We start from the raw sequence: 25,957 nt of genomic DNA, 5'->3' as shown, positions 1-25,957 counted from the left end.
AATGAGTTTGTGAGTAAGAGAAAGGAAGAGAAAGACAGAATCCGTGTTACACAATGCTGCTGGGAGTACAACTGAATTACATGGATTTTGTTTGTCAGGGCCTCAGTAAGACTTTGCACAACAGTTGAATGTCTCAGTGCTGTTAGGTCTGAAGAAGAGGTTCAAGGAGTTAATAGGGAACTAGAAGTCAAGTCAAGGTTCTGGAAATATCCCAGGAACTGTGGACATTTAATAAGAAGCAAAGTATCACTAGTACTACCACTTCACTACAGCTAAGACTGGATGTTGTAAAATACATAAGTTGTATTTGCTGGATGTGACTGAGCAAGATTAGAGCTGAGGAAAAAATTGAGAGGAGAAGCTAGATTTTGTTGAAAAGCTGGAGTACAGCCTGTGATGAAGTATTGGAGTGCAGTTTCTGGATTCCAGGGAACTATCGATTCAGGAAGGGAGAGTGATTGACCAGAACAGAACTTTCATTGAGGCAGCCCACAATGAAACTGAAGGGAATTGCAGGGCCAGATTAGCAGAAAAGAAGAAATGAAAAGTGAAGAATTCCTTGTTAAGTTTCATGAGATTTGATGACCAACCATGTCATCACTAATTTATGGGGGTAATTGCAGAACAATCCTGCATTGGTTACATTTGCTATTTTATGTGCACTATGGGGTGCTTAATCGCAGTCCATTACTCATATTTTACCGATAGTTGATTCTGGGTTTTAGAATATAAATTGATAGATTTAGATGCCATCTATCAACCCCTCAGAAAATGTTCAGGAAATGACATCACCACAAACCCCAGGAACCCCATCCAGGAGAAAGATATAAATAGAAAGCAGGAGACAACAGCTTTGCTTCACTTAGAGGTCGCCACTCATGTTACCGAGCCAGGTAATGAAACGTCTGGATATCAAACCTACAGCTCAGCGAGCAAACCTACACCCTCAACCTCAACCTGAGCTACAAACCTTGCAATATAAATTGTACATGCATTGCAGATTATATTACTATTCAAATGTTTATTGTTATTTATTAAAAACAAAGGAATCTTGTGGCTTTATTCCCTTTGTAAGTCCCCTGGAACCCCTGCTTTTATCCACTTTAATAAAGAGGTTACTAGTCTCCAGACAGCTCGTAACATAAATTTGTACACGAGAATAAAACAATGGTAGAATCTTTGGTTAATGTGGAGTATTCTGAAATAAATTCTTTAATTTTACTATATTTCTTCCCACCTTTAAATAATTTGTTTGGAACAGATTTATATACTTAAACAAACCAGCATAAATTTCAAGCGAGCAGAGTGCTTGCCCAGCTACAGCCCTGCATTAATATGACATTAAATGAGCTATAGATATTAATGGGTCAGGTAAGGTTAAATTTATAAGCCTTTATTTACATTCTGCAGAAGCCAACAGAATATAGGGGTCACTTTCACATTTGTAAATGCCTATTTTTCAGGTGCAGCTGTGTTTTATTTCTTCTCTATATACTTTGGTAGTTCTGTCATAAATATAAATAGCATTGCAAAAGCAATCTCCTTCAGTCCCTACCAAGGAGTTAAAGACTATTGGGGCCTTGCAGAAATATAGAGTTGAGGTTAAAATTAGACCCTAGATTAGAATGGTGCTGGAAAAGCACAGCAGTTCAGGCAGCATCCGAGGAGCAGTAAAATCGGTTAAAATTAGACCTGCCATGATCTTATTGAACGGCAAAACAGATGCAAAGAGCCAAGTGGCCTGCTCTTTTCCTTGTTTATATGTTTTCAATGTTCATAAATATATTTGCTGATCCTTGCAGAGATGTAAGTGCATGTCAGTTATACTATCTGCATTTCAGTTTACATGTTTCTGAAGGCAGAACTCTCTGAGATTTGAACATATATGCTGGACAGTTGTTTCAGTTACGGGCACATGTACAGTAATAAAACTAATAGTTTTGCTTACCACTTTCATCACTAAACTCTCCTTCTGCACATGCTACACACTCAAAACAGCAGGTAGGCTCCCCTTCAATTATCCCCTTCCTGGTGCCAGGCACACAATCACGACTGCAGTTTGAAAAAGGCACCTAGGAATGTAAATTTTAAAAAAAGAAGAAATATTGAAACATTAAGCAGATTCATTAAAATTCTTTCAGTCGAATTTATAATTATTGTGGGAAGTTCCCCATATAAATTCACTGCCAGGTTTTTTTCCCTCTATGGATCCATCACTCAATATTTAGTTTTTCCATCAAATTTCTTTCCATTGAAATAAGTTCTGACATATAACATTATTCCTTTGCAGCAGCTTTAGCTCTATTTATTCTGCAAGTAGATTAGGTTGCTATTCATATGTGACATTTGTCTATACGCAATTCCTTTGTAGTTGTAATTCAAAGCAACTGCCTGCATGTACATTTTATGTATATGCAATTTAGGCGAAGTTGAAATTGGAATTGTTCCATTCAATTCTGTATGTTCCCTATTGTTTTACCAAAAGTCTTCACAACCTGTCACTACATTGCTAACCAATATCGGAAACTCAGAAGTCAGTTGAGCTGCTGCTACGGATGTGGTTGTTTGTTAAAACTGTGAACAATGGAACTCTTGGTTGAAAGTACTGGTCAAAGATTCTTTTCTTAATCTTGGTAAATTATCTCCAAGTGGACTTCTACCATTGAAGAAAATTCTATAAATTAAATGTGGTGTTCACAACTTCATCTTACAATTTAGAGGCCAAATCAAGTATGTTCAATCTGGGAGTGATCAGTGCATTGAGGAAAACTGATGTGTTTTCAGATGATACTACAGAAGGGTATTGCATAGATAAGAAATAGGATGCAGTCAATGATAGTTTCTTGGGGGACAGTAATCATACCCTTACAGGAGGTGGAGAAGAATCCATTGTATGTGATCTGGCAAATATTAGATCAATGCGGAGAATGCGGGTAAGTGGAGTTGAAATGCCCATCAGCCATGATTGAATGGCGGAGTGGACTCAATGGGCTGAATGGCCTTACTTCCACTCCTATGTCTTATGGTCTTAAAATGCAACTAGATGAGAACAGCTCACCCAGCTGGATGACAGTGGAGAGGCTTCAGAGGAAGATGATGTGACCAACTGTGCTAAAAGCAACAGATGGATTGAGAAGGAGGTAGAGAGTCTGTTCACCTTTGTTGCAGTTACATATTATGACATTTGTCACTTTGATATGGTGATAGGACATAAACTTGTTTGGAGGGATTCAGACATATAGTCCTCAGAAATTGATTGAGGAGGTAACAACATGTTCTAGGTCTTTTGGAAGGAGAGAAATATTGGAGGTGGGATGATAAGTTGCAAGGATAGAAGGATCAAAGGTTGATTTTTGAGAAGAGAAGTGAAGGTGGAATATTTAAGTATCTGAAGATTGAGAAATATTCACCATGTGAGTTAACATGGAGATGAGCAGGGAAACTTGGGCACTCAGAGGTTTATTGAGAAAAAGGACCAGACAGAAGAAGGTGGATCTTGTGGATAACATAAGCTCAGAGAGGACATGATTGGAGACAGGAAAGAAAGAAGAGGAAAATGTGAGATCAGGGCTGGAGCATGGAAGAGTGTGAAAGGAAATTTGGCCTTTTGGACTCGAGTAAGGGAGGGAAGTGGCTGTGGCAGCTGATTTGATGGTTTCTCAGATTTGGTAATCAAGAAGTTTATGAGCTCTCATTTGTTGAAGGTTAGAGTAGAGGTGACAGGAAACAAAATTTGAAAAAATTGCAGAGGGGAAAATAAGTTGGGATTACTTTTGGATTCCAGGTTGATTCTAAAATAATAAACAGTATTAGGAGATGAGAGCAGAACTTAAAGGTGCTTCATGTCATCCAGTCAGTATTGAAAGTGAATGGCTAAACCAGGGAGCACAACCAGGGTGAAAGGTGATAATCGTTTTCATGGTTAAGAGGATTTCAAATGTCAAATGAACTGTAGAAATATTGTGTTGAATGGGGAACCAAAGGCTAAATATTTGAGATTTTGAGTTTGGTGTTGTAAGTGAGAGACAAAATAAAAAACAGTACAAACAATATATTATAAACTGTGTCTGAGTATTATCCCAGTCTGTATTATTAAATACTGATGTGGTTTGAAATTAACTTTCAACATTGTTTGGAAATATAAGAATAGTAAATTAGTAATATTATTAGTAGGAGCAAAACAACTAATTATATTTGAGAGGTAGTGATAAATATAGCTATTATACAAACAGCTGAATAGTAGACCAAAACTTGTGCATTGTTTTAAAAAAGGCACATTTTGTTGAAGCTTTTCATCTTGCATTCATCAGGACAGTTTGCAAGAATGCCTACTCTAACAGGTAAATCAACATCTGTACTACACAACAGGAGGGTGCTGATTGGTTGAGACATTGGTTCTAATTCGTAGAGACATTGTGATGGAGTATGCACCAATGATTATTGACAGTGACTGCCAGACTTTATTTAAATTTGAAACTGGACCTAATTTGTTTAAAATCTAAATAAAGGCTGATAGTTAGCTGGTTTAATGCTTTGGTGCATTCTCCACAAGAATGTTTCTACTATCAAAGTTCACTCACTAATCAGACAGCACTCTCCTCTCATTCTGTATAAATGTTGGTTTTTCCCCGTATTGGTATTCTTGCAAATTGTCCTGATGAGTGCCAGATGAAAAGCTTTGACAAAATGTACATTTATTTCAGCAAAATAGCTATTACATATTAATCTATTAACTAAAATGTATTCAGATATATTTTCCCTTGTATAGTGTTAAAAGGATAGCTATTTACTAGTCAACTATAGACCAGTGATGGTTCAGTAGAAGTATTTTTCTTTAAAGTGGCAGCTGAAGAGATATATTGCAACAATCAATGAAAATCATGAAATTTTACATTTGACAAATTGTGTATTGAACAAGAATAAAACAGAGGATTAAAAAAATGACCACGTACCACTTTTGAGAAACCACCCCACAAGATTCTCTTCTCATTTATGTTGAGTCTATCACTTGGTTTAGCATCTGCATTGTAGTTGCCAACTTCTTGAAACACTACAGATTCATCCTCATGGGACAACTGCCAATTGATAATGGTATAATTTCCTTTAAGGTCACCTTGATCATCAAAATCAACCTGCTCGCCCATGCTGTTTGTAAACTTCAAATGCAGCAGATGGTTGAGAACCTAGTAGACAATTAAAAGACTTTGTAACAAACCTTGCACATGTAATTCATTCAAGCACACTGGTCTGTAGTGTGGCTCCATATACTTTTTCTTAAAGTTTGTTTATTATGTTATCATGACAATGCTGAGAAGGAAACAAAGACAAAACAAATGAATATTAATAACTACCATTTGCCTCTCTCCTTTGCTACTGTCTTCACTGATGCCCTCTCAAATTCTTTACATCCCTCTGATTCTGTTTTATATTTGTTTTCATTTTGACTTCGTTATTTCTCTCTCTCCCTTAAAGGATCTGAGGTGCTAAAAACAGTGACTTCAATCAATTTGAGTAGACTCCTGTCAGGCTAACTTAAAGTTCAGATTTTATTTGATAAATAAACTGAAATGTATAAAGAAAGTAATTGCACACTTGGAATCTATGTTTCATTTAAAAAAACACAATCGTTTAAATAGAAAATGTGGAAGTTTGATGGCTAATTGTGAAGAATAAAAAACAGACTCTAGAAGAAATGCAGCAAAACTATATTTCCTTCAAGCAAGAAGTAAAAAAAGCAGATTCTGTCACAGCCTGGTCTCAGTGAATATTGTGCATAACAAACTTTCTAAATCAAACAGGGGATCAAAGTTTAAAAAAAGGGTAACGTAGGAAAAACAATCACATAATCAATATGTGTAATTTGTAAAAGTTATGAATTATTAGATTTCACTGTTTTGTGATTGATCCTGATTGGTGACAGTGAGTGGAGGAGCATGGACCACTCTCTCACTCCTTTGAATTTTCTTTCTCTGTAAGTAAATGGTAGCTATTGGTCCAGACATTTGATAATTTAGGATGGTTACCCAAACAGAGAGTGATTATTTGAACCAATTGTAAAAGTACTACAGAGATCTGGCTCCTTGGAAACTGTATTTCTATTTATGTAGGATTCTACAGGATAGAAAGCACAGAACAGGCCATTTGTTCCACCCAGTCAATACTAGTATTTACGTTCTACTTCTGCATCCTTCCAACTTTGATTTTCTAAATCTGACACCTTAACCTCCATTCTTTTCGAATGATTGTCTAGCTTTTTCTTAAGTGCATCTTTACTATTCACTTCAACCATTCCTTGCGATAGTAAATTTCATATTTCCAACACTCTCTAGGTAAAGAGGTTTCTTCAGAATTTGCTGTTGGATGTTTGGTGACCGTCTTTAGATTACATTTAAGGTGTGATTCACAGATTTCGTAATAAGTTGTGGGATTTAATTCATTACATCTTTCTTTCCTGGAAACTGATGGTTATTCATCTTACCATTAATCACTTCTTAAATAATACCCATTTAACTCTAAGGTGTTATCTAGAGAACATTCTATAGCATCATAACCATGGGTCACCTATGGAGATACCAAACTTTTTAATTAAAATGTATGTGTAATTCTTTAAACAGCTACATACAGCCAAAAATTGACAGCAATTGTAAATTCAGTGGCTGCCTTCAGAGAATGAATCTGAACTGCGTCTCTTATTTTTGTGTCTTTAAAGACTGGTCTGCAAGGAGAAAGAATTGTTGTTAAAACAGGGATTTAAAAGAACGACTGCACAATTTCACAGCAAGGAATTTGATTCCTATTGTGAACTCTGTTTCTGTGTCTTTAGGTTCCTGTAATGTACAGATGATCAGAAGCCAAGGAGTTGTTTATTAGTGAAGGTGATTGATTCTCAGCTGGCTTAGCAGATAGGAACTGGAAACAAGTTGCAGAAATGTAGACATACGGAGAGGGGAAGACTGTTGTTCTCCCCAACTGAAGCTGCCTGTTAGTTGCTATAAAAAAAATTCAGTTTTAACTTGAAGAAAACTAGTTACCTTTTCTGAGCTAGTTGTTGTAAGCTGTGAGTTTTGAATTGATTAATCCAAGACATTATTCAAATGAATCAGTCATTATGTACTTCTCACAAGCAGTTCCAGAGATAGAGAAAGACAACTGAAAATACCAAGTACCTGGCCAGCTGAAGTAGGATCACCTCAAATTCAGAACAAAGAATCTGACTGACAAAGAAACTGACTTCCATTTTTTATCTAAACTAATAATCTATTTTTCATATTTGTTTATCTGAGTATGTGTAAAGGAGGGATTTATTAGGGAATTAGTTTTAGTTAATAATATTACATGCTAATAGTTTATATCTAGTTTCTTGTAGCTACGTAAACTATTTATAGTAAATAATAATTCTTATTTAGTACAGAGACTTGATCTATGGCTAATATCAATCTTTGTCCAAAAATCATGTAAATTGGTGTACAATGCATACATTTGGTATGACTTGGGTAAAGTCGGGCTCTATTTACAATGCATTATCCCAGTGGATTGTATAAATTGTCATAACTGGCAAGTGTCAAAGAAGCTTCAAAAGGAGAACATTCACTATAAAGTGCGGCACAGTGGCTCAGCAGTTAGCACTGCTGGCTCACAGCACCAGGGTCCCAGGTTCGATTCCTGCCTTGGGTGACTGACTGTGTGGAGTTTGCACATTCTCCCTGTGTCTGCGTGGGTTTCCGTTGGGTACTCTGGTTTCCTCCCACAGTCCAAAGATGTGGAGGTTAGGTGAATTGGCCATGCTAAATTGCCCCATAGTGTTAGGTCAATTAGTCAGAGGGAAATGGGTCTGGGTGGGTTACTTTTCAGAAGGTTGGTGTGGACTGGTTGGGCCGAAGGGCCTGTTTCCACACTGTAGGGAATCTAATCTAAAAAAAATGGAAGCTGTATCCTCCTCAAGATAAATTTGCATTTCCTCCCTTTCAAGAATCACAAGGCAGGAGTTAAAAGAGTTTAAACCCTTTGAATATGTTAGCAGCTCAATACCGAGTGTGTAGACTAGTATGCTGTGAAGATCATAGCTCTGAGAACAGCCATTTAAATACCCCAGCACTACAAGTAATGCACAGGGAAAGGACTCTTTCACACTCTGAATGCTACCAGTCAGCTACTACTGAAAGTAATCAGAACAAAAGCATTTCAATCGATCTACAAAACTAAGAATCTTGAAATTGACTGTTCAGCTCCCAACCAAGGGTGGCATGGTGGCTTATTGGTTAGCTCTGCTTGCCTTACAGCACCAGGGACCTGGGTTTGATTCCACCTTTGGGCAATTATATCCTTGGAGTTTGCAAATGCTACCAGTAACATCCACTGTAATTGTGGTTCTGTTCGCCGAGCTGGGAATTTGTGTTGCAGACGTTTCGACCCCTGTCTAGGTGACATCCTCAGTGCTTGGGAGCCTCCTGTGAAGTGGTTCTGTGATCTTTCCTCCGGTATTTGTAGTGGTTTGAATCTGCTGCTTCCGGTTGTCAGTTCCAGCTGTCCGTTGCAGTGGTCGGTATATTGGGTCCAGGTCGAAGTACATATTGATTGAATCTGTGGATGAGTGCCATGCCTCTAGGAACTCCCTGGCTGTTCTCTGTTTGGCTTGTCCTATAATAGTAGTGTTGTCCCAGTCGAATTCATGTTGCTTGTCATTCCAGACGTGATGGTACAGAGAACATTTAACGGAGAATTCAGCACTAAGGTATACAGGAAAGCCACACACACAGACCAAGTCCTGAACTACGAAAGCAACCACCCCAACACACACAAAAGAAGTTGCATCAAAACACTATTCAAAAGGGCCACAACACACTGCAGTGCAGAACTGCAAAAAAAGGAAGAAGAATACCTATACAATGTATTCGCCAAAAACGGATACCCGCGCAATTTCATCAGCAGATGCCTAAGGGAAAGACAACGGAACGAGGACATGCTGCAACCCAAGGGACTAGCCACACTACCATACATCAAGAGCATTTCCGAACTGACAGCCAGACTACTGCAACCACTAAGACTCATAACAGCACACAAACCAATAGCCACTCTCAGACAACAACTCACCAGAACGAAGGACCCAATCATGAGCAAAACCAATGCAAGGACTGCACAAAACACTACATAGGACAAACAGGAAGACAGCTAATGACCCGCATCCATGAACACCAACTAGCCATGAAATAACACGACCAGCTATCCTTAGTAGCCACACACGCGGATGACAAATAACATGAATTCGACTGTGACAACACTACTATTATAGGACAAGCTAAACAGAGAACAGCCAGGGAATTCCTAGAGGCATGGCACTCATCCACATATTCAATCAATAAGCACATCGACCTGGACCCAATATACTGACCACTGCAGCGGACAGCTGGAACTGACAACCGGAAGCGGCAGATTCAAACCACTACAAATGGCAGAGGAAAGATCACAGAAGCACTTCACAGAAAGTTCCCAAGCACTGAGGATGTCACCTAGACAAGGGAAGAAGCATCTGCAACACAAATTCCCAGCTCAGCGAACAGAACCATAACAACGAGCACCCGAGCTACAAATGTTCTCCCAAACTTTGATCCACTGTAATGGCCACAATATTCGAGTAACCACTCTTCACAGAAAATTTAAAAGTTTCTGGGTTGCATAATTTTTTTACATAAAAATTTATTTATAATTTCTAATCTGTGTATGTGTTGTGTTCTTATTTCTTCTTGCAATTAGTAATGAATAAACTCACTATTTTTACCAACTCAGGAAAGCCTGGTTAAAGTGTCTCCTTTTAAAACTTAAGTTAGTGTGGGCCTGAGAGAGATGTATCCATAAGCAAAGACATTGTGTTAGTCTTGTTGCAATAAACTGAGGAGGCCGGTGAATACTTACTGGCACAATGCCAGGTTAATTTGAATGTAGTCTAATTACTGACTGCCCCTTTTAATTATAATCTGATTGTTCTTTTTAATTTTAAACTCTGGGTGATTCTGCCTTTCTTTTCTAATAACTCAGTCATCTGATCTAACCACGTGGTCTTTTCCTGCCTTTTGAGCATAAATGCTTCCTCAAGCCTGTCAGACTCAAAGCGAATGCAGATTTGGGGTGCAGCCTGATCAGAGCAATAGACAGTGTTAACATGTCAACATTAGACATTAAATGTGACATCCTGACTTGAGATGTCAAACACATTTAAGTTTGAGACACACTAGTCCACAAGACCGTATATTAACATTATGTATCATATATTTTCTGCTCGGCTGTGATACACAGCTAATAATTTTCTAAAATAATAAATGGGAAGAAAATGTTGAGCTCTGCTGAACTTATTTATATTTATAGGGGAAAGTGAGTCAAAACGTGTGGTGCTGAAAAAGCGCAGACTCCCCTGCTCCTCGGATGCTACCTGACCAGCTGCGCTTTTCCAGCACCACACTTTTTGACTCATTTATATTTATAACAATTAACTCAGTTGGCTGCATGGCTGGTTCACAATGCAGTGCAAACCCAACAGTCCAGCTTTAATTCTCCCACCAGCTGGAGTCATTGTGCAGATCCCACCTTCTAAACCTTCCCCCCACACCTGAGGCAAATTGTCCCTCAGGTTAAACTCACTTCTGGTTATCTCTCCATAATGAGAGAACAGTCCTCTAAGATTATCACAACTATCAACATTCAGAATGCACCATCAGCCTCACCCTCAATTTGATAGCATTCCCCACCCCCGGCTATTAATGTGTGTTAAATTAACAAATAGTAAAATATCGCCAATGATGTAAATACAAAACAAAATAGAAATGCTGTCAACATTCAATGAAGCACATTATCCAGACACAAAAGAACTGCGGGAATCAAAGTTAACATTTCAGGTCCAATGACCCTTCTTTAGAACTGATGGTAGCTAGGAAAAGGATGGTTTTTATACAGAAGATGAGGTGGGGAGCAGTAAACGATAGTTGGAGATAGAGCCCAGAGAGACAAAAATAATTGGACAGAAAACAGAGTGGTTAAATGTCATCTGGGGGAATTCTTTGAGGAGGTAACAAGCAGGATAGATAAAAAGGATGCAGGGGGTGTAATATATTTATGATTTTCTGGAGCTATTGGATGAGTTACCACACATTAGGATCCTTATTAAGATAAGAGCCCCTGGTGTTGGAGATAGTATTGAGTCATAATCATTTATTATCTTGGATAGAGGATTGGCAATCAAGTAGAAGATTGAGAGTTGGGATGAGAGAGCATTTTCAGGATGGCAACCTGTAACTAATGATATGCCATTAAACTAAATATTGGGTTCAGTTGCATGGAAAATAGTGGGAAAAGTTAAAAAGGGGAAGACTATTCAAGTTTTCAGAACAAGAGAGCATGAAGAGCTCAAATTTAATTTCAGGCAAAGCATATAAGAAGGGGGTAGGCAATGCAGGACTGAGGGTGTTGTACTTAATTGCTGCAGTACATGAAACAAGATAAATGAAATTGTAACACAGATTGAAATTGGCAGGTATGATCTTGTGGGAATCACAAGTGGCTGCAAGGGGCTTAGAGCTGGCAAGTAAATATCCAAGAATAAGGAAAGGACAGGCAAATGGGCAGGGAGCGGGGTTGCCTTGTTAGTACAAAATGAAATGAAATTGAAAGCAAGAAGTTATATAGAGTCAGAAAGTATAGAATTTGTCTGTAGCGTTGAGGAACAGCAAAGAAAAAATCTCACTGATGGGAGTCATGTACAAGCCTCCTATCTGTAGTCAGGATTAGGGAAAGAAAATAAAACAGGAAATAGAAAAGGCATATAAGAAACGGCACTATTACAATGATCATGGGGGACTTCGATATGCAGGTAAACTGATAAAATCACAAAATGGGTACAAGGTAGTTTTTTGGGGAGGGGCTTGTGTTAGAGCCCACGGGGGAATAACTCATTCTGAATTTGGTGATGTGTAATGAGGCAGACTTGATTAGAGAGCTTAAGATGAAATAACTCCTAGGGAGCAGTCACCATAATGCAATACAATTCACACTACAGTTTGAGAGAAAGAACTAGAATCAGAAGTAACAGTATTATAATTGAGTAAAGGTAACTATAAAGACACGAGGGAAGACCTGGCCAGAGTTAATTGGAAGCAAGCCGAACAGGGAAGATGTTGGAGCAGCAATAACAGGAATGTATTAATTTTAATTTAAGTATCTGACATGTGAACGTTTCTTTGTACTCATGAATGACTACTTTAATATGGTCCTGCATTGAGTTCCGAATGGCATACAAATCAACTTGGGAACGGATTCAAGTATGGAACCTGTTCACGACCTGGGGACTGTTTGTGCTGGCACTGGAGACAGATCAGAGAAGGTTCACTAGATTGATCCAAGGTATAGAAGGACTGTCTTAAGAGGAAAGGCTGAATAGATTACATCTATGCACCTTGGAATATAGAATAATGAAAAGTGATCTTATTGAAACATACAAGGTTTTTAGGGGACTTGACAGGGTGGATGCAGAAACGTTATTTCACCTTGTGGGAGAGTGTAGAGGGCATAAACATAAGAAGTTGCACAGTTAAGACAGAACTGAGGAGGAACTTCTTCTCTCAGTGGTTTGTGAATTTATGCAATTCATTACCACTGAGGGCTGTTGAGACTAGGTCATTAAGCATATTCAAGGCTGAGATAGATCTTCAATCAGTAAGGAGAATCAAAGGTTATGTGGAAAAGACAGGAAAGTAGAGTTGGGGATGAGCAGATCAGAAATGATCTCACTGAATTGTGGAGCAGACATGATGGGCTGAACGGCCTATTTTTGCTCCAACATCTTATGGCCTTATGATCTTAAAGAGAGAAATCCCAATTGAGTTCCTGAAAAAGAGGCCGATTAACAGATACCCTCAGCAGATTTGAAACCTTAAGGGAAAGAACAAAAAAGGATTGTTTCCACCTGAAAGATTCGGCTGATGAGCATGGTTAAGACTTCTCAACTCACAAATTTCAGAACTGCTTAACTGATGATAAAGTTAGCCACAGTAAATTAAGACAGTGCTTTAGATTCAGAAGTTATAAAAGCTAAACTAATAAAACTGGAAAACAAATTAGCAATGGAATTACTTGCCAATGCCAAGAAAAGGGAAGTAATTGAAATATTGGCAAAGCAATTTTGGGACTGATGGAAATGCAAAGAGTACTAGACACACCAAGTGGTGAATCCCCTGAGTTAGTAAAGATCCAATTCCAATTCAAGAAGTTCTGAATGTGGAAAATAGTTGAAGCAATTTGAGATAGAAAAAGAATTTAAAAAACAAGATAGTGATGAAAATCTTGAACGTCTGAGAGAGGAGAAAGGGAAAAAAAGAGTAATTCAGAGAAGGAAAAGGCCCAAAGGTTCAGAATTTAAGAGGCTGAAACTAATGATTTAGGAGATGAAAAAAGAGAAGAAAAAACAAAAAGTGGAAAGAGGTAGAAGTACTGTCTTAAAATTATGCAGTTTCAGAAGGAAACTTCAGATGCAAAAGAAGGTTCTAAGGAGAAGAGTTCTAGCTATAATCTAAAGAGAAATATATAATTTGTATAAGCCCCACTGGATTTGAGCTAAAAGTTATGAGGCCATTCTTTCTGTCATTTGAGGAAATAGCCATCAAATGAAGTGCTGAAGGGAAACTGGAAATTGCCCATTCAAAGCAAGTGGGCACGGCCACTCTTACCAGTTGTCATGGTGGTATAAATGCCACAGTGTGGTCAGAATTAGAAAACTTTGCATTCACCAGAAGAACACCAGTGCAACAATCTAGACTGAAAGTCTTAAAATATTGTGTGCAATTCTGGTCTCCTTCCTGTCAGAAGGATGTTGTGAAACTTGAAAGGGTTCAGAAGAGATTTACAAGGATGTTGCCAGAGTTGGAGAATTTGAGCTATAGGGAGAGGTTGAACAGACTGGGGCTTTTTTCCCTGGAGCATCAGAGGCTGAGGGGTGACCTCATAAAGGTTTATAAAATCATGAGGGGCATGGATAGGATAAATAGACAAAACCTTTTCCCTGGGGTGGGGGAGTCCAGAACTAGAGGGTATGGGTTTAGGGTGAGAGAGGAAAGATATAAAAGAGACCTAAGGGGTAACTTTTTCACACAGAGGCTGGTACGTGTATGGAATGAGCTGCCAGAGGCTGGTACAATTGCAACATTTAAGAGGCAGGCATCTGGATAGGTATATGAATAGGAAGGGTTTGGATGGATATGGACCAGATGCTGGCAGGTGGGACAAGATTAGGTTGGGATATCTGGTCGGCATGGGTAAGTTGCACTGAAGGGTCTGTTTCTGTGCTGTTCATCTATGACTCTATGTGCACAGAAAGAAGATAGATTATCTTTATCTAATGTACTTATAAGTCAGAGCCTAGTATGTCTGTGGTACACTGGTAAACAGTATTCATGTATAATAAATAGTATTAATTTGAAATGCAAGCCTGCAGACAGTTCTTGACTTTGCCTTCTCTTCAACAAACCCAAACACATAGACCAGCATCAAACCACACAAAAGGCAGCACCGACCAGAGATTATTCTGCTTATAACTTATGGTACAAGCAATTCCTGGGTTGTGAACAAGTTCAGTTCTGGAGTTTGCTCTCAAGTCAATTTGTATGTAAGTCATAACACAATGCAGGACAATATAAAATATTCATTCATATCTTTATATGTCAGATCTTTAAAATCACACCCCTGCAGGAAATCACATTTGTAAGTATGAGTATTTGTAAGTTGGACATTTGCAAATCAGGGGTCCGCTGTACAGGAAAAGATATGGACAAGGAGTAAAGCATAAGCAAGTAGTTGTAGAGTTCCTATTTCACAGAAAAAACATTTTCTTGTGAATGCATCAGAAATCCAATTGAATGTTGCAACAACAGGATTGATGCAAACAAAATCCCAAAATGAATAATTTTAAGTAAACTTTGTTAATCATTCCAATAATGACACCATTAGTAAAACTGAGGTTTTTTTAAAAATGCAATAGCAGCAGCTCATGTACTTCTGTTGGTGAATTTATTACTTAATGAGGAAATGAGACCTACAGATCCGGAAAAGCAAAGAATTGATCCCTAGTCTGTGCTTTCATTGAGCTCAGTTTCATTGGATGTGACAGGTGTGTTCATGAGCTAAAGAACAAAATCAATCCAACGTATTGATTCAGAACTTTCCAGAGCAAAACTACATTACCATGTTGGTATAATATACAACTGACACAATTACCCTGGATTAGGCCATCATCATGCAAGGTTTCCAAAACATCTTTCTGTCAAGTTAAGGGCATCACTACGAGGTAACACATATGAACAAACATAGCTTGGCAGAAGAACACCAATTGCCTGAAATAAAGGTGGCGCTGCCCATATAATCACAATACAGGTTACTCTGAGTGAAGAAATATATGATTTTACTGAGACTTTGCTGTTATCACTGTGTTCATGTGATGGTCTCCTGACAGATTGACGGATATCTGTTGTCAGTGATTTTCTGTCCAATATACAGTTGATCAAACTTAATTTGCTATCTGATCTTCAAAAGGGAAATATAAATCTCCTTAAAGTTTGGAAATGACTGTAAACCTTGACAGACATGTGAAAAAACATAGGGGATTATAATAAGCTGTGCAAAAACATGCAGGTTAGGTGAATTGGCCATGCTAAAATTGCCCATAGTGTTCTGCAATGTGTAGGTTAGGAGCATTAGTTTGGGATAAATGTAGAGTAGGAGGAGAATGGGTCTGGGTAGGTTACACTTCGGGGGGTTGTTGTGGACTCGTAGGATTCTATCTGTGTCATAGAAACATAGAATTAGCATTTGGCCATTCAGCTCATCAAAATTGTCTAGCCATTCCATCCCTTTTATCTAACCCTTCCCCATTGGTAATCAGAAATTTATCAATGTCTACATTATGTATACTTACAAAGACTGAGCTTCCAAAACTCTCTGTGAAAGAGAATTCCAAATGTTCACAACTCATTGAGTAAAAATGTTTATCCTCATCCCAGACCTAAGTGGTATTCCCCCTTATTTTTAAAATGTGCCCCTTGGTTCTAGACTTAATAATCAGGGGAAACATCTTACTTGCATATATCCTGTCTATCCATTTAAATATTTCATAAGTTTCAATGCAATCATTTCTCATTCTTCAAAATACTACCGGCCCAGTTTACCCAATCTCTCTTCATAGGACAGAGTACAGCACAGCAGGTACGGCAGCACCCGAGGAGCAGGAGAATTGATGTTTCGGGCATAAACCCTTCATCAGGAATGAGTTCTCATTAATAAGCCCTGACGAATGGCTCTGACCCGAAAGGTCAATTCTCCTGTTCCTTGGCTGCTGCCTGACCTGCTGTGCTTTTCCAACACTACACTCATGACTCTGATCTCTAGCATCTGCAATCCTCACTTTCTCTTCATAGGACAGTCCTGCCATCCCGGGACCAGGTCTGGTGAACCTACATTGCACTCCCTCTCTACAATAATAGCCCGGCTGACAGTTGTTATTCTAGTGTAAATGGGAAAGGGCAAACAGGGCCCCTGCAGAATCTCCAAGGTAACAGAATTGGAAGGAATTGCTTGGGAAACTTAATTTTCCTCTGGGCATTTCCCCTACTGGAGACTTCATACTGAATATATAGTCTAATTCCTGAGTGACTATGGTGCCAGACGAACATCAGCGCCCAGCTAGTTCCCCAGACCCCAACACTCGCAGGGGGTATGTCACTCAAACACTACCCAAGGACCTGAGGCAACTCTGCAACCCACCGGACCCAACCCAACTCTTCCGTTCCCATGCTGGACCTGATCCAACAGCCCCCATTGCTGGACCTAAAACCCCTCAGAACCGATGCCTCCTGCTTACCTCAGCCTGCCCTAAACACTGTACATTTACCTGGCTTCCTAGTCATCATCCAAAGGGCATCCTGCCCATACCTGCCTACTATCCTCTGCAACTGGTAACCTACTCCTAACCGAGCACCGAATCTCCCAAACCATCCTGTACCCTACCATCACATTTACCATATAGTTATTTTTAATCAAGCCATTCAGGCATGTTATGAGCTGAAAATGTGTTGCTGGTTAAAGCGCAGCAGGTCAGGCAGCATCCAAGGAACAGGAAATTCGACGTTTCGGGCTAAAGCCCTTCATCAGGAAAAAAAAATCTCAAACAGGCATGATATGACAGGAACTTGAACCTGGATCTTGTGGCCCAGAGACAGGGACACTGCCACTCTGCTATAAGAGACTTTATACTTACCTTATTTGCTTGCTTTTCAACAGCAGCTGTCAAAGTGGCTGCGTGAGATTGCCACTGTCTGGAAAATTTGCCCCAATGTATTTCCTGAGATAAGGAGACCAAAGCTGCATACAATACTCAATTGTGGTCTAAACAAGCTTCTACTTAATTGAAGAAAACTTCACTACTGACTTGAATCCTCTTGTAAGAAAGGCAAGCATTCCATTAGCCTTCCTAATAGCTTGCTGCACTTGCATGTTATCCTTCAGTAACTTATCAACAAGGATACCTAATACATTGACACTTTCCAACCTCTCACCATTTCAGAAAGACTCTGCACATTCCACTAAAGGAATAACTTCACATTTTTTTCACATTATATTACATCTGCCATGTTCTTTCCCATTCATTAACCCTGTCCAAATCGTCCTGAAGCCATTTTGCATCTTTCTGATAACATACATTCCCACATAGCTTTGTATCATCCAGACATTTGCATCTCCATGCATGGATATCAAGCCAATCAAATCCTCCTCCATTGTTCCTCAGGTGACTGAGAATGTTCAGAAAAATTACATGCAGCCTTTCCACCTTCCATAGTATACTGGATGTTTGAAATTGACTACAGTGAGTCAAACAGCTGTTGAAGCATTTGGTGATATCCAAGAAAAAGGACATGATGATATAAACTACATTTAGATGAGGTAATCAGGCACAAACGTTTCCACATTCCAAAAACATGGTGGAGCACTGTTGCCTTTGGATCACACAGATCAGAATTAAATATTGGATGATATGGAGTTTTGACATGGAACCCATAGCACATTAAAATATGAGAAGTGAGGAAGAACAAAATTTACTGGATTGATCAAACATTTTCCATTCCATTCCTCATTATCTAAGGTCCTACTGCTAATGAGCAGTTTAGAATTATTCATAGCTGTAATGTCCAAACTATTCTTACACTGGGCAGCTTTTGAATAGAAAAAGTGAGGACTGCAGATGCTGGAGATCTGAGTCAAGAGTGTGGTGCTGGAAAAGCATAGCAGTTCAGGCAGCATCCGAGAAGCAGGAGAATCAACGTTTCGGGCAAAAGCCTTTCATCAGAAATGGGCTTTAGCCTGAAATATCAATTCTCCTGCTCCTTGAATGCTGCCTGACCTGCTGTGCTTTTGCAGCACCATACTCTCAGCTTTTGAATAGAGTTTCAATTAAGATTATACTTGCAATAATTCATCTCCTTTACCTGCCATGCTTCAACTTTCTTTATATCGGGACATGATCCATTTGCAAAAATACCCTTTCCTGGTTTGCAGTCATAGATGTCCTGCAGAGCATGAGCAATTGAATATACTGCTACATATACATTGTATGAAATACGTAGGTGAGTATAATCCAGATAAGGAGTTTCCACACTCGTGATATTCTCTTCTCCGGTGCATGGAGGTCTTGATCTTGTCCTTGTGGAATGCTGCACTTTAACATTGCCATCCTGTGTTGCTAATCCATGGGTTGGTGTTTTTGAATTTTTTAGCTGTGTTAGGGATTCATCAGTGAAATAACAGTTAAATGTTTCTTCCCAAAATTCCTTGACAAATCCATTGTCAGACGATCTGCTGGGATGGACTCTTTTTAAAAACTCATTGAATCCTGGGATGCGGCCTGCTTGGAGTGCAATTCCAATGGTTCCACCAACAACATGGAAATACTCCGGTTTGGCTATCAATGACGAACTCGCCCATGCTTCACTTGCCAGCCAAATTCTACCAGTGATGTTTCGTCGAACTATCTCTTGTATCAGTGGTTCCAAGTCAGGGCCATTTGAGAAGACAACAATCACTCTGGCTGAGGAATTCTGAATGATATCTGCAAGCTGTTCCACCTGTTTCTGGGTATAGTACTGAGAAATAATCTCACTGAAATCTATGCAGATATCCCGTTCTTCAGCTTCTTCCCGAAATGTATCTATCCCTGGACGCCCATAATCGTCATCAGCGGCTAAAGTGCCCACCCAATTCCACTGAAAATGCTCAATAATCTCAGCCATGGCTGTAGCCTGTTGCTCATCATTTGGGATTGTGCGAAGGAAAGCCTTGTATTCGTTCTTGTTGCTTAAGCGCCTGCTTGAGGAGGCATAGCTGACCTTCAATAGAAACAACAAGTGTTAGCAAGGGTCACCTGTGCAAAAGCTAAGCAGTCATAAATCAAAATTCTCAAATCTTTGTGCAACAAACATTTGAGTTCTTAAGTCTGTAAGTTTGCTCACTGAGTTTGGAGGTTTGATTTCAGACATTTCGTCACCATGACTAGGTAACATCATCAGTGAGAGTCTCTGGTGAAATGCTGGTGGTACGTCCTGCCTCTCTATTTATAGGTCTTGGCGATATCATTTCGGTTCTTTTTTTTAAGGGAAGATAGATAGGATCTCAGTCGGTGTGTTTATTGATGGACCTCTGGTTAGAATACTATGCTTCTAAGAATTCTCGTGCGTGTCTTTGTTTCGCCTGACCTAGGATGTGTGTGTTATCCGAGTCAAAGCAATATCCTTCTTTGCCTGTATATACAGAAAGTAGTGATAGTAGGTCATGTCTTTTGGTGGCCAACTGGTGTTCATGTATCCTGGTGGCAAGTTTCCTGCTGGTTACCCTTCAGTAACTTCAAATCTGCTCAGTGTGGTATACATGAAAATGTATCAGGATTGCTCTATTATGTGCATATTCCACTCAACTTATTAAATCACAAGTTATTTTCCTATTGAGTATGAGTTTTAAGAGTCTCTGATATAAACAGAAATGTAATTGTCCGAAACCTTACTGTGAAAAATGCACACTTCCAGCCTCCAGCATGAGAAGGAAGTACTACCACACATTCCACAAGTGAAGAAATATTATCACCTTATTTACACTGATCCATTGACACTAAGAACAGATGTCCCCAATTCTTCTGAACATACACTTTCCCGCATCCTGTAGCAAATGTGTCACATCTAAGGCTACACAATTTCTTAGTCCCAAAGTCCATTCATTAATGCTGGTGATGTGAGTTTTCTCTTGACATGGGGTTGCTGTACACTAACAGTCAAATTCTGGCCAATTTTAGATCTTACAATTTCATATCTTACAAAAAAAGTTTTTATATTCTGATCAAAGGTTATCAGCCTGAATCATATCTCCCAGTTTTCCCATTCCATTGATGCTGCTAGAGCTGCAGAGTACTTTCAGCATTTTCTCTTTTTATTTCAAATGTTCAAATGTCTTTGGTTCTCTTCGGTGGTTAGTTGTTTCTAGCCTGTCTTTGTGAAATGGGCCTGTTTTTGTGAAATGGACCTGCTTACCTTAGTTGATCACTGCAGTTTGATTAGCTACACTTTCAATGGACTAGAAAAATGTATACTGCTAAAACCTTATACTTGCATCATACTTCACTAGTGCACTATATTGAGAATAGATATCTCAGATGGAGTTACAATGAAGAAATTCAGGAAAACCTACATACCAAAAAGTGTGAAATCTTACTTACAAATGCCACTGCTAAGCCTGTTCTCATTTGTCTCTCAAATAGCTTCAAATTGTTCAGTGTACTTTCAAGAAACTGAATGTAAGATCTTATCCTTTAGATCAATATGTATAAGATTAAGTGTTGCTACTTCTTGTAAAAGTTACATCTAGTGTGCTATTAGTGCTATTGAATTTCAACAATTGTGTAGGAATCTGAATGTTACTAAATCATCAATTTTAGTAATACTACTAGATATTAAGATTTGTTAATTATGATCAAGAAGACATCATAAATGACCTGAAAGTTTTATTACTATTCATCCCACATGTTAGAAGAATGGGCACTTGAATTTTAAACTATACAGAATTCTGGGATCACTGAGGGTGATTTTAATTTTGCACAATAGTATAAAGCAAATTGTAGTGAATTAATCACCCATTATATACCATGCTTGATCCATAGTTAAAACAACTCCTTCTAATTTATGCTCTCTTGCAGGGAGTGAAGGGCAGGATCTCTGAGCATGGGAAATCAGGAGCAGTACATGTCAAGGTGGAGAATTGAGGAGTGCAGGAGCTGTCTTGGTGGGGATTCAGGGTGGGTGCTCTGAGGGTCTGTATGAAGGGTGCAGGGGCTGTGAGGATGATAGGGAGGCGTGGGGCCGGTGAGGATTGTGGAGAGTCAAGGGATGCAAGAACTGCGAGGGTGAGGAGTTGTGAAGACAGAGACTTTGAGGGTAGGTGCTGGGGGGGGGTAGTAGGAGGTGTGAGAGTAGGGAGTGGAAGAGTGGGGTCTGTGAGAGTGGAGCATGAGCTGTCTAAAAATAAGCGAAAAGATAAATAAAATGATGAAGATAATGCTTAAATGAATTTTATATAAGAGTGTGCACAATGATATAAAGAGACAGTATGGGGTTTTGTTGAGAGTAATCTGAGTCTGTGCTGAAAAGTCATGAAAACTAGAGGTGTCTGATTTCTGACCAATAGAAGGACCACTATTGTGGTTGCCTCCAGTACAAATCCAGATCCAACCAGTTCAAAACTACTGAACCCCAGTAGATCCTATACCAGTTTTGTATTGGTTTCATACTGGATTATAGTGGCTTTTCCTGTTAGTGAAAACAGCTCAGAGGGAATATTAAGGCCTCTAGCTAAGGAGGGAAGCAGTTAAACAATATCATCAGTTCCATTTCATTTTAGATTATGCAGGTAGCTGAACTACATTCTTTGTTAAAGGAATTCACTGAACAATTACATCTAGCTATTCTGTCAGACCAATGAATTGTCTAACAAGTTGGCCAAGAAATGAAACCATTCAACCCAGCAAATCCAATTCTATATTTACTTCAATGGCTTTTACTGATTATTTATTTCAAAACCCTGCTGCAAAATGAAGTCCAGTATGTATTTTCATAAAAAGAATATGAGCTTAAAGTTTAAAAATCGATGTCACTACTAATCACTCATGAAAGAATGTTGATATTAACGCAAAACGTCTTCTAATCTGTTATGTTTTTACATGTAAGACAAAAGATTGAACTTAAATTTGACTAGACAGTTGTTAAAATGTGGTATTCACAAAGAGCTGGCTGTTTGTCTACAGCTACATGTGGTCTCCTTCACAAACACACATACATACACTGGTTCCAGAAACACTTGTTCTCCACAGTGTACACACACTCACAACCTTGTTCATTGTCACTAAGTGCACTGACCTGTGGAATGTGAAACAACCCCAGCAGATTGGCGACTGCAGTCGAAATTCCAGATCCCGTTGCCCCCACAACTGCTATTGTCGATGGGATGTGATCAGAGCAGTTACAAAACTCATCCAAGTTCAGTGAGTCAATTTTATTCTGGGCTACAAAACTTAGAGTTGCTTCCAGGCCTTTGGACACAGTGTTGCACGTATCAAATATCCTGTATCCGAGAGTGATATTTGGTAGAAATTTCATACTATTGTTGATTTCCTCAATTGCAAATATCATTGCCTGCAACCACCGGAATCCTCTGAAGTTGTACCTGCCAATGATAATTGAGACGTAGTTATGATATTCTTATCCACCTTTTCAACCAGTCTAACTGTGGCCTTTCCATTGATCAGTCTGTAATCAAGATGGACACAAGGAGAGATGCCTCAGCCACAATACAAACCCATTGCAAAAATAGTTTTCTTAATGGAATTGTTTACAGCTTAATGACTAGCATTTTTTAACAGAAAAGAAAAAAGAAAGGTTGCTTTTTTGTGTGTTTTTCACATCCTGAAGACTTCCTGAAGTGCTTTACTACCAATGAGGTGCATTTGCTGTTATAACGTAGGAAACACAGTTGCCAAATTGTATATTGTAAGATTCTACAGACAGCAATATAATAAAATCTAGATAATCCATTATTTTTAGTAACATTCTCCTGTTCTTCTCCAGAGTAGTGTCATGCAATCGTTTAAGTCCATGTGTGAAAGCAGTTGTGGCCTTAGTTTAAAGCCTGATCCAAACGATGGTACTTCTGACATTGTAGTCCCTGTACTTAGGAATGCACTGAACATATTGTTTGCACAGCATTTTGAGGTGGAACTTGAACCCACATGCTCCTACCTTTGATGCACACTAAACCACAAGAGACAGTTTCCAGATGCAACTTTCATAGAATCGTAAAGATGTACAGCACGGAAACAGACCCATCAGTCCAACCCGTCTATGCTGATCAGATATCCTAACCTAACCTAGTCCCACTTGCCAGCACTTGGCCCATATCTCTCTAAACTATTTCTATTCATATAGCTGTCCAGATGCCTTTTAAATGCTGTAATTGTACCAGCTCTGGGAGCTCATTCCATCCACACACCACCATCTGTGTGAAAACGTTGCCCCTTAGGTCCCTTTCATATCTTTCCCCTCTCATTCTAAACCAATGCCCTCAAGTTGTGGACTCCCCACCTGAGAGAAAAGACCTTGTCTATTTATCCTATCCATGCCCTTCATGATTTTATCAACCTCCATAGGTCACCCCTCAGCCTCCGATGCCCCAGGGAAAACTGCCCCAGCTTATTTAACCTCACTCTATAGCTCAAGTCCTCCAACCCTGGCAACATCCTTGTAAATCTTTTCTGAATGCTTTCAAGTTTCACAACATCCTCCCCATTCTCATTATTAACTAATTAATTAATTGTAGTTAATACAAATTACTTTTATTTACTCATTGCTGAAATGGGTCTGACTAATTATGGTTAAGACTGATTTTGCAATAAGTTAACAAAATGTAATGATTCAAGGATGGGAAAATTTAAAATGAAAAAATGTTGCGAATTAAATTGCTTTGGTTGTGACTGGAAACTTTTACATCGCAACCATTATCAATAATAGTCTCTTTTTACTGTTCACTCCACACCTACTGTCTTCAGCAAATAACGACAGTTTTCGCGAGGGAGCTCCATCTCCACCCTAAGGAGTTAACTGTAACCACATGCCACTTCTCATTTTATTCTCTCAAGTATCGCTTGCACAAAAAGACATTTCCACATGAATAATTCATGGCTAGGTTTCAAATATTTCAATATAAATGAGATAAAAACCCTGGACAGGCTGAAAGGGATTTCAAATACCAATCCATGGACACTTTTTCCAGCATGATGAAAAACTCTATAGGTATTATTGAAACAATACCAATCATGATGAGAGTGTCATTTGAATCTAAGAAAGTACCAGTAGATTCGAAATTAATGTGTTTCCCAAAATAGAAGAAAAACAGGCACGGACAACTATTTCAACAGCACCTTCCAAACCCACAACTTCTGCCATTGAGAAGGACACAAGTACCATATACATGGGAACCACTCCTTCATATCCCCTTCTAGCCACACACTCTACTGACCTGGACTCTTATTTTTGTTTCTTCATCATTACTGAGTCAAATCCTAGAACTCCCTCCCTAATAGCATTCTGCGTGCAACTTCACCAGGTGGCAGCAAAGATGACTTGGCCAGCAGGGTTATACCTATATAAGAATAAAATTATGGACCCAGGAGTCTAATTTCTAAAGTTGAAGAGGTGGATTCAATTCCTGGGAATAAGCCATTAGGAGTATACAGTAATAAGATAGTAAGCAATAATTAATATGGATTTAGCGGAGAGAATCTTGCCTGTCCAGCCTGGCCAGCCTTTTTGAGGAAATGGCTTTCCCAGGGGAAGGTTCTACAACTCCACAAAGACATTCCACAAAGTCCTACAGAAAACAAAATTAGTGAAATTCAAAGTTGTGGAAGTCAGAGGAAAAACTGGGAATGGAAAAGAATATGACTGAAGGTTAGTATTCAATTCATTAGATGATTTATGGGGAGAACTATGAATTCAGATTCTTCAGAAGTCATTGTTTTGACAAGTACTGTCATAGAAACAAATATAAAATGTCATGGCAACACTTGCTCCACCCATTAGCACCTGCTTGACTACTTCATCTTCCAGGAGAAAGTGAGGACTGCAGATGCTGGAGATTAGAGTCGAGAGTGTGGTGCTGGAAAAGCACAGCAGGTGAAAGGCTTTTGCCCGAAACATTGATTTTACTGCTCCTTGGATGCTGCTTGACCTGCTGTGCTTTTCCAGCACCACACTCTTTACATCATCTTCCAAATGAGGGATCACAAGGATGTTAACATCACCTGGATATAAGTTGAAGACTTTTGGACCATCCAATACCTAAACATGACTACAATCTACAATAGATTGGCCCAAAAACACAGAACACTACCTCAGGACATTCTGTGATGATGGACTCAAGTTTTTTTGCAAAGGAAGACCTATTCAGTTAATGTCTCACTGACAACCTGATGCCACTCAATGAACAGAACCATAGAATGTTCCCAACACTTGGCTTGTCCTTAAATACATTACAAGCAGCACTGGCACAGATGCCTTTGATTTCCTCACCAGGAAATTGGTTTGATGAGAATGATCAGGAAATCCAAGAGCTAAAAAAACTCCAAGTACAAGGCTTTCCTGAACTAGAAGCACCATCAAACTTCAAGGGTAAAAAATCAGGTCTACAGACAAATGAAAGCTAAGGTCTACTGTAAACTTCTGACTTAAAGTATAAACGATGGGTGGAAATAGAGCAGGACATACAGTAATTCACAGACAACTGTGACATGTATGTATTCATCAGCACAATCAAGACACAAACTCACATCACACTCTGTTCT

At 39.0% G+C, this 25,957-nt stretch overlaps 1 protein-coding gene across 1 annotated transcript in view; it reads right to left on the bottom strand.

Annotated features, from left to right (window-relative positions):
* casr (calcium-sensing receptor) overlaps positions 1-25,957 on the bottom strand; it is a 36,413-nt gene that overhangs the window by 2,211 nt on the left and 8,245 nt on the right. Inside the window, exons 2-5 of the mRNA XM_060833098.1 lie at positions 22,479-22,785; positions 18,513-19,409; positions 4,953-5,183; positions 1,949-2,072 (exon numbers count right to left, since the gene is read on the bottom strand). Of these exons, the coding sequence (XP_060689081.1) occupies positions 1,949-2,072; positions 4,953-5,183; positions 18,513-19,409; positions 22,479-22,785 (1,559 nt within the window). The remainder of the gene's footprint in view (positions 1-1,948; positions 2,073-4,952; positions 5,184-18,512; positions 19,410-22,478; positions 22,786-25,957) is intronic.

The sequence above is a fragment of the Hemiscyllium ocellatum genome, chromosome 12 (genome assembly GCF_020745735.1).
Source record: "Hemiscyllium ocellatum isolate sHemOce1 chromosome 12, sHemOce1.pat.X.cur, whole genome shotgun sequence".
Taxonomy (NCBI): domain Eukaryota; kingdom Metazoa; phylum Chordata; class Chondrichthyes; order Orectolobiformes; family Hemiscylliidae; genus Hemiscyllium; species Hemiscyllium ocellatum.
This window is presented reverse-complemented; position numbering and strand designations above follow the sequence as displayed.